The 10,450-nt window shown below is 44.6% G+C and overlaps 1 protein-coding gene across 1 annotated transcript in view; it reads right to left on the reverse strand.

Annotated features, from left to right (window-relative positions):
* The window catches only part of LOC135572735 (sodium/hydrogen exchanger 9B2-like), a 50,668-nt gene extending 40,721 nt beyond the window's left edge, over window positions 1-9,947 (reverse strand). Inside the window, exons 1-2 of the mRNA XM_065021168.1 lie at window positions 9,393-9,947; window positions 8,270-8,369 (exon numbers count right to left, since the gene is read on the reverse strand). Coding sequence (XP_064877240.1) covers window positions 8,270-8,369; window positions 9,393-9,446 — 154 coding nt within the window. The 5' untranslated portion in view covers window positions 9,447-9,947. The remainder of the gene's footprint in view (window positions 1-8,269; window positions 8,370-9,392) is intronic.
* Between the last annotated feature and the right edge of the window lie 503 nt (window positions 9,948-10,450).

Genomic DNA, 10,450 nt, shown 5'->3' on the forward strand with positions numbered 1-10,450 from the left:
CTAGATAGAGGACACACAAAGGGTTAACAGTCTAGATAGAGGGAGACACACAAAGGGTTAACAGTCTAGATAGAGAGACACACAAAGGGTTAACAGTCTAGATAGAGGAGACACACAAAGGGTTAACAGTCTAGATAGAGGGAGGGACACAAAGGGTTAACAGTCTAGATAGAGGGAGGGAGACACACAAAGGGTTAACAGTCTAGATAGAGGGGGACACACAAAGGGTTAACAGTCTAGATAGAGGCACACAAAGGGTTAACAGTCTAGATAGAGGGAGACACACAAAGGGTTAACAGTCTAGATAGAGGGGAGACACACAAAGGGTTAACAGTCTAGATAGAGGGGACACACAAAGGGTTAACAGTCTAGATAGAGGGAGACACACAAAGGGTTAACAGTCTAGATAGAGGGGGACACACAAAGGGTTAACAGTCTAGATAGAGGGAGACACACAAAGGGTTAACAGTCTAGATAGAGGGAGACACACAAAGGGTTAACAGTCTAGATAGAGACACACAAAGGGTTAACAGTCTAGATAGAGGGGGGCACACAAAGGGTTAACAGTCTAGATAGAGGGAGGGAGACACACAAAGGGTTAACAGTCTCGATAGAGGGAGGCACACAAAGGGTTAACAGTCTAGATAGAGGCACACAAAGGGTTAACAGTCTAGATAGAGGGAGACAAAGGGTTAACAGTCTAGATAGAGGGAGACAAAGGGTTAACAGTCTAGATAGAGGGAGACAAAGGGTTAACAGTCTAGATAGAGACACACAAAGGGTTAACAGTCTAGATAGAGGGAGACACACAAAGGGTTAACAGTCTAGATAGAGGGGGACACACAAAGGGTTAACAGTCTAGATAGAGGGAGACAAAGGGTTAACAGTCTAGATAGAGGGAGACACACAAAGGGTTAACAGTCTAGATAGAGGGAGACACACAAAGGGTTAACAGTCTAGATAGAGACACACAAAGGGTTAACAGTCTAGATAGAGGGAGACACACAAAGGGTTAACAGTCTAGATAGAGGGGACACACAAAGGGTTAACAGTCTAGATAGAGGGAGACACACAAAGGGTTAACAGTCTAGATAGAGGGAGACACAAAGGGTTAACAGTCTAGATAGAGGGACACACAAAGGGTTAACAGTCTAGATAGAGGGAGACACACAAAGGGTTAACAGTCTAGATAGAGGGAGACACACAAAGGGTTAACAGTCTAGATAGAGGGACACACAAAGGGTTAACAGTCTAGATAGAGGGAGACACACAAAGGGTTAACAGTCTAGATAGAGGGGGACACAAAGGGTTAACAGTCTAGATAGAGGAGACACACAAAGGGTTAACAGTCTAGATAGAGGGACACACAAAGGGTTAACACAGATAGAGGGGGCAAAAGGGTTAACAGTCTAGATAGAGGGAGGGACACACAAAGGGTTAACAGTCTAGATAGAGGGAGACACACAAAGGGTTAACAGTCTAGATAGAGGAGACACACAAAGGGTTAACAGTCTAGATAGAGGGAGACACAAAAGGGTTAACAGTCTAGATAGAGGGAGACACACAAAGGGTTAACAGTCTAGATAGAGGGAGACACAAAGGGTTAACAGTCTAGATAGAGGAGACACACAAAGGGTTAACAGTCTAGATAGAGGGAGACACACAAAGGGTTAACAGTCTAGATAGAGGCACACAAAGGGTTAACAGTCTAGATAGAGAGAGACACACAAAGGGTTAACAGTCTAGATAGAGGGAGGGAGACACACAAAGGGTTAACAGTCTAGATAGAGACACACAAAGGGTTAACAGTCTAGATAGAGGGGACACACAAAGGGTTAACAGTCTAGATAGAGGGAGACACACAAAGGGTTAACAGTCTAGATAGAGGGAGACACACAAAGGGTTAACAGTCTAGATAGAGACACACAAAGGGTTAACAGTCTAGATAGAGGAGACACAGTCAATAGGGTTAACAGTCTAGATAGAGGGAGGAGACACACAAAGGGTTAACAGTCTAGATAGAGGGAGACACACAAAGGGTTAACAGTCTAGATAGAGGCACACAAAGGGTTAACAGTCTAGATAGAGGGGAGACAAAAGGGTTAACAGTCTAGATAGAGACACACAAAGGGTTAACAGTCTAGATAGAGGGAGACACAAAGGGTTAACAGTCTAGATAGAGGGAGACACAAGGGTTAACAGTCTAGATAGAGGAGACACACAAAGGGTTAACAGTCTAGATAGAGGGAGACACAAAAGGGTTAACAGTCTAGATAGAGGACACAAAGGGTTAACAGTCTAGATAGAGGGGACACACAAAGGGTTAACAGTCTAGATAGAGGGAGACACACAAAGGGTTAACAGTCTAGATAGAGGGAGACACACAAAGGGTTAACAGTCTAGATAGAGGGAGACACACAAAGGGTTAACAGTCTAGATAGAGGGAGACACACAAAGGGTTAACAGTCTAGATAGAGACACACAAAGGGTTAACAGTCTAGATAGAGGGGGGCACACAAAGGGTTAACAGTCTAGATAGAGGGAGGGAGACACACAAAGGGTTAACAGTCTCGATAGAGGGAGGCACACAAAGGGTTAACAGTCTAGATAGAGGCACACAAAGGGTTAACAGTCTAGATAGAGGGAGACAAAGGGTTAACAGTCTAGATAGAGGGAGACAAAAAGGGTTAACAGTCTAGATAGAGGGGACACACAAAGGGTTAACAGTCTAGATAGAGGGGTTAACAGTCTAGATAGAGGGGGCACACAAAGGGTTAACAGTCTAGATAGAGGAGACACACAAGAGGGTTAACAGTCTAGATAGAGGAGAGACACAAAGGGTTAACAGTCTAGATAGAGGGAGACACACAAAGGGTTAACAGTCTAGATAGAGGGAGACACACAAAGGGTTAACAGTCTAGATAGAGGGGAGGGGACAACAAAAAGGGTTAACAGTCTAGATAGAGGAGACACACAAAGGGTTAACAGTCTAGATAGAGACACACAAAGGGTTAACAGTCTAGATAGAGGGGGACACAAAGGGTTAACAGTCTAGATAGAGGGAGACACACAAAGGGTTAACAGTCTAGATAGAGGGGGACACACAAAGGGTTAACAGTCTAGATAGAGGAGGGGACACAAAGGGTTAACAGTCTAGATAGAGGGAGACACAAAAACAGGGTTAACAGTCTAGATAGAGGGGACACACAAAGGGTTAACAGTCTAGATAGAGGGAGACACACAAAGGGTTAACAGTCTAGATAGAGGGAGACACACAAAGGGTTAACAGTCTAGATAGAGGGAGATAGAGAGGACACACAAAGGGTTAACAGTCTAGATAGAGGGGGAGACACACAAAGGGTTAACAGTCTAGATAGAGGGACACACAAAGGGTTAACAGTCTAGATAGAGGGAGACACACAAAGGGTTAACAGTCACAAAGGGTTAACAGTCTAGATAGAGGGAGACACACAAAGGGTTAACAGTCTAGATAGAGGGAGACACACAAAGGGTTAACAGTCTAGATAGAGGGAGACACACAAAGGGTTAACAGTCTAGATAGAGGGAGGGACACAAAGGGTTAACACAGTCTTAAGATAGAGGGAGACACACAAAGGGTTAACAGTCTAGATAGAGGGAGACAAAGGGTTAACACAAAGGGTTAACAGTCTAGATAGAGGGGGACACACAAAGGGTTAACAGTCTAGATAGAGGGAGGGACACACAAAGGGTTAACAGTCTAGATAGAGGGAGACACACAAAGGGTTAACAGTCTAGATAGAGGGAGGGAGACACACAAAGGGTTAACAGTCTAGATAGAGGGAGACACACAAAGGGTTAACAGTCTAGATAGAGGGAGAGACATAAAGGGTTAACAGTCTAGATAGAGGGAGGGACACAAAGGGTTAACAGTCTAGATAGAGGGAGACACACAAAGGGTTAACAGTCTAGATAGAGGGAGACACACAAAGGGTTAACAGTCTAGATAGAGGAGGCACACAAAGGGTTAACAGTCTAGATAGAGGGAGACACACAAAGGGTTAACAGTCTAGATCTAGGAGGACACACAAAGGGTTAACAGTCTAGAAGGGTTAACAGTCTAGATAGAGGAGACACACAAAGGGTTAACAGGTTAACAGTCTAGATAGAGGGAGAGACACACAAAGGGTTAACAGTCTAGATAGAGGGGGTTAACAGTCTAGATAGAGGGACACAAAGGGTTAACAGTCTAGATAGAGGGAGACACACAAAGGGTTAACAGTCTAGATAGAGGACACACAAAGGGTTAACAGTCTAGATAGAGGGGAGACACACAAAGGGTTAACAGTCTAGATAGAGGGACACACACAAAGTCTAGATAGAGACACACAAAGGGTTAACAGTCTAGATAGAGGGAGACACACAAAGGGTTAACAGTCTAGATAGAGGGAGACACACAAAGGGTTAACAGTCTAGATAGAGGAGACACAAAAGGGTTAACAGTCTAGATAGAGGGGAGACACACAAAGGGTTAACAGTCTAGATAGAGACACACAAAGGGTTAACAGTCTAGATAGAGGGACACACAAAGGGTTAACAGTCTAGATAGAGGGACACACAAAGGGTTAACAGTCTAGATAGAGGGAGACACACAAAGGGTTAACAGTCTAGATAGAGGGAGGGAGACACACAAAGGGTTAACAGTCTAGATAGAGGGAGACACAAAAGGGTTAACAGTCTAGATAGATAGAGAGGAGACACACAAAGGGTTAACAGTCTAGATAGAGGGGGAGACACACAAAGGGTTAACAGTCTAGATAGAGGGACACACAAAGGGTTAACAGTCTAGATAGAGGGAGACACACAAAGGGTTAACAGTCTAGATAGAGGGAGACACACAAAGGGTTAACAGTCTAGATAGAGGGAGACACACAAAGGGTTAACAGTCTAGATAGAGGGAGACACACAAAGGGTTAACAGTCTAGATAGAGACACACAAAGGGTTAACAGTCTAGATAGAGGGAGACACACAAAGGGTTAACAGTCTAGATAGAGGGAGACACACAAAGGGTTAACAGTCTAGATAGAGGGAGACACACAAAGGGTTAACAGTCTAGATAGAGGGAGAGACACACAAAGGGTTAACAGTCTAGATAGAGGGAGACACACAAAGGGTTAACAGTCTAGATAGAGGGAGGGACACAAAGGGTTAACAGTCTAGATAGAGGGAGACACACAAAGGGTTAACAGTCTAGATAGAGGGAGGGAGACACACAAAGGGTTAACAGTCTAGATAGAGGGAGACACAAAGGGTTAACAGTCTAGATAGAGGGAGGGAGACACACAAAGGGTTAACAGTCTAGATAGAGGGAGGGAGACACACAAAGGGTTAACAGTCTAGATAGAGGGGGACACACAAAGGGTTAACAGTCTAGATAGAGGGAGGGACACAAAGGGTTAACAGTCTAGATAGAGGGAGACACACAAAGGGTTAACAGTCTAGATAGAGGGAGACACACAAAGGGTTAACAGTCTAGATAGAGGGAGGGAGACACACAAAGGGTTAACAGTCTAGATAGAGGGAGACACAAAGGGTTAACAGTCTAGATAGAGGGAGACACACAAAGGGTTAACAGTCTAGATAGAGGGGGACACAAAGGGTTAACAGTCTAGATAGAGGAGGGACACACAAAGGGTTAACAGTCTAGATAGAGGGAGGGACACACAAAGGGTTAACAGTCTAGATAGAGGGGGAGGGTTAACAGTCTAGATAGTTAACACAAAGGGTTAACAGTCTAGATAGAGAGGGAGACACAAAGGGTTAAAGGGTTAACAGTCTAGATAGAGGGGGAGACACAAAAGGGTTAACAGTCTAGATAGAGGGAGACAAAGGGTTAACAGTCTAGATAGAGGGGGACACACAAAGGGTTAACAGTCTAGATAGAGGGGGACACAAAGGGTTAACAGTCTAGATAGAGGGGGAGACACACAAAGGGTTAACAGTCTAGATAGAGGGGGAGACACAAAAGGGTTAACAGTCTAGATAGAGGGGGACACACAAAGGGTTAACAGTCTAGATAGAGGGGGACACACAAAGGGTTAACAGTCTAGATAGAGGAGGAGAACACACAAAGGGTTAACAGTCTAGATAGAGGGGACACAAAGGGTTAACAGTCTAGATAGAGGGGACACAGATAGAGGAGACAAAGGGTTAACAGTCTAGATAGAGGGAGACACACAAAGGGTTAACAGTCTAGATAGAGGGGGACACACAAAGGGTTAACAGTCTAGATAGAGGAGACACACAAAGGGTTAACAGTCTAGATAGAGGAGAGACACACAAAGGGTTAACAGTCTAGATAGAGGGGACACACAAAGGGTTAACAGTCTAGATAGAGGAGGGACACACAAAGGGTTAACAGTCTAGATAGAGGGAGGGACACACAAAGGGTTAACAGTCTAGATAGAGGGGGCACACAAAGGGTTAACAGTCTAGATAGAGGGAGACACACAAAGGGTTAACAGTCTAGATAGAGGCACACAAAGGGTTAACAGTCTAGATAGAGGGAGACACAAAAGGGTTAACAGTCTAGATAGAGGGAGACACACAAAGGGTTAACAGTCTAGATAGAGGGAGGGAGACAAAGGGTTAACAGTCTAGATAGAGGGACACACAAAGGGTTAACAGTCTAGATAGAGGGAGACACACAAAGGGTTAACAGTCTAGATAGAGGGAGGGACACACAAAGGGTTAACAGTCTAGATAGAGACACACAAAGGGTTAACAGTCTAGATAGAGGGAGACACACAAAGGGTTAACAGTCTAGATAGAGACACAGAAAGGGTTAACAGTCTAGATAGAGGGAGGGAGACACACAAAAGGGTTAACAGTCTAGATAGAGGGAGACACACAAAGGGTTAACAGTCTAGATAGAGGGGAACACACAAAGGGTTAACAGTCTAGATAGAGGGAGACACACAAAGGGTTAACAGTCTAGATAGAGGGAGGGAGACACACAAAGGGTTAACAGTCTAGATAGAGGGAGACACACAAAGGGTTAACAGTCTAGATAGAGGGAGACACACAAAGGGTTAACAGTCTAGATAGAGGGAGACACACAAAGGGTTAACAGTCTAGATAGAGACACACAAAGGGTTAACAGTCTAGATAGAGGGGAACACACAAAGGGTTAACAGTCTAGATAGAGGGAGACAAAGGGTTAACAGTCTAGATAGAGGGAGACACACAAAGGGTTAACAGTCTAGATAGAGGGAGACACACAAAGGGTTAACAGTCTAGATAGAGGGAGACACAAAGGGTTAACAGTCTAGATAGAGGGAGACACACAAAGGGTTAACAGTCTAGATAGAGGGAGACACACAAAGGGTTAACAGTCTAGATAGAGGGAGACACACAAAGGGTTAACAGGATTAACAGTCAGTAGATAGAGGGAGACACACAAAGGGTTAACAGTCTAGATAGAGGGAGAGACACACAAAGGGTTAACAGTCTAGATAGAGGGAGGGGACACACAAAGGGTTAACAGTCTAGATAGAGGGGGAGGGTTAACAGTCAATAGGGTTAACAGTTAACAGTCTAGATAGAGACACACAAAGGGTTAACAGTCTAGATAGAGGGAGACAAAGGGTTAACAGTCTAGATAGAGGGAGACAAAGGGTTAACAGTCTAGATAGAGGGAGGGAGACACACAAAGGGTTAACAGTCTAGATAGAGGGAGACACACAAAGGGTTAACAGTCTAGATAGAGGGAGGGAGACACACAAAGGGTTAACAGTCTAGATAGAGGGGGACACACAAAGGGTTAACAGTCTAGATAGAGGGAGGGAGACACACAAAGGGTTAACAGTCTAGATAGAGACACACAAAGGGTTAACAGTCTAGATAGAGACACACAAAGGGTTAACAGTCTAGATAGAGACACACAAAGGGTTAACACACACTAGATCAACTGTTCAGGTTAACATTGTTAGCTGCACTAGTCAGCAATTTATATGAAACTGAATGTCTTAATCATTAATGATTTGATCCCCAACACACACACTGTCACACACACACAGTCACACACACACACTGTGACACACACACACACACAGTCACACACACACACACACACACACACTGTCACACACACACACACAGTCACACACACACACACACACACACTGTCACACACACACACACACACACACACACTGTCACACACACACACACTGTCACACACACACTGTCACACACACACACACTGTCACACACACACACACATCTTACCTTTGGTAATAACGTGGGCTAGAAAGCCGTGAGGTCGGGGACATCTCAGTCTGCTGACCCAGGAACAGCAAGAAGAACAGTCCAACATCGTCATCCTCACCTGGACACACACACGCGCACACACGAAGACACACACACACACACAGACACAGACACGCGCTCTCACGTGCACGCGCACACACACACGCAGACAAACACACAGACACACACACGCACAGACACACACACAGACACACACACACACACACAGACACACACACACAGACACACACACACACACACACACACACATAGACACACACACACACACACACACACACATACACACACACACACACACACGCACAATACAACGGCAGGGTTAGAGATTCGGATTAGTAACCGAAAGGTTGCAAGTTCAAATCCCCGAGCTGACAACGTACAAATATGCAGTTAACTCACTGTTCCTAGGCTAGTTAACCCACTGTTCCTAGGCTAGTTAACCCACTGTTCCTAGGCTAGTTAACCCACTGTTCCTAGGCTAGTTAACCCACTGTTCCTAGGCTAGTTAACCCACTGTTCCTAGGCTAGTTAACCCACTGTTCCTAGGCTAGTTAACCCACTGTTCCTAGGCCAGTTAACCCACTGTTCCTAGGCTAGTTAACCCACTGTTCCTAGGCCAGTTAACCCACTGTTCCTAGGCTAGTTAACCCACTGTTCCTAGGCCAGTTAACCCACTGTTCCTAGGCTAGTTAACCCACTGTTCCTAGGCTAGTTAACCCACTGTTCCTAGGCCAGTTAACCCACTGTTCCTAGGCTAGTTAACCCACTGTTCCTAGGCCAGTTAACTCACTGTTCCTAGACCAGTTAACCCACTGTTCCTAGGCCAGTTAACCCACTGTTCCTAGGCTAGTTAACTCACTGTTCCTAGGCCAGTTAACCCACTGTTCCTAGACCAGTTAACCCACTGTTCCTAGACCAGTTAACCCACTGTTCCTAGGCCAGTTAACCCACTGTTCCTAGACCAGTTAACCCCACTGTTCCTAGACCAGTTAACCCCACTGTTCCTAGGCCGTCATTGAAAACAAGAATTTGTTCTTTAACTTACTTGCCTCGTTAAATAACATAAACAAAATGAACAAACCTTCTCTTCACTGGATCCACAATAATCAAAGATAAGTCTGAACAACATCAGCATAATGTAAGTAAACAGGTGTTGCTGTTTCTGGAGTAGCAGGACGGAAAGGTCAGATAGCTACATTTAGACTGCAGTTCAGCTATCACTGGGAGAGACTGGTTATAACACTACCACTGGGAGAGACTGGTTATAACACTACAACTGGTAGAGACTGGTTATAACACTATCACTGGGAGAGACTGGTTATAACACTACCACTGGGAGAGACTGGTTATAACACTACCACTGGGAGAGACTGGTTATAACACTATCACTGGGAGAGACTGGTTATAACACTACCACTGGGAGAGACTGGTTATAACACTACAACTGGTAGAGACTGGTTATAACGCTACCACTGGTAGAGACTGGTTATAACAACACTACCACTGGTAGAGACTGGTTATAACACTATCACTGGGAAAGACTGGTTATAACACTACCACTGGTAGAGACTGGTTATAACACTATCACTGGTAGAGACTGGTTATAACACTACCACTGGTAGAGACTGGTTATAACACTATCACTGGTAGAGACTGGTTATAACACTACCACTGGTAGAGACTGGTAGATACTGGTTATAACACTACCACTGGTAGAGACTGGTTATAACACTACCACTGGTAGAGACTGGTTATAACACTACCACTGGTAGAGACTGGTTATAACACTATCACTGGGAGAGACTGGTTATAACACTACCACTGGTAGAGACTGGTTATAACACTACCACTGGTAGAGACTGGTTATAACACTATCACTGGTAGAGACTGGTTATAACAACACTACCACTGGTAGAGACTGGTTATAACAACACTACCACTGGTAGAGACTGGTTATAACACTATCACTGGTAGAGACTGGTTATAACAACACTACCACTGGTAGAGACTGGTTATAACACTATCACTGGGAGAGACTGGTTATAACAACACTACCACTGGTAGAGACTGGTTATAACAACACTACCACTGGTAGAGACTGGTTATAACACTACCACTGGGAGAGACTGGTTATAACAC

This window comes from Oncorhynchus nerka, linkage group LG8 (assembly GCF_034236695.1).
Source record: "Oncorhynchus nerka isolate Pitt River linkage group LG8, Oner_Uvic_2.0, whole genome shotgun sequence".
NCBI classification, from domain to species: domain Eukaryota; kingdom Metazoa; phylum Chordata; class Actinopteri; order Salmoniformes; family Salmonidae; genus Oncorhynchus; species Oncorhynchus nerka.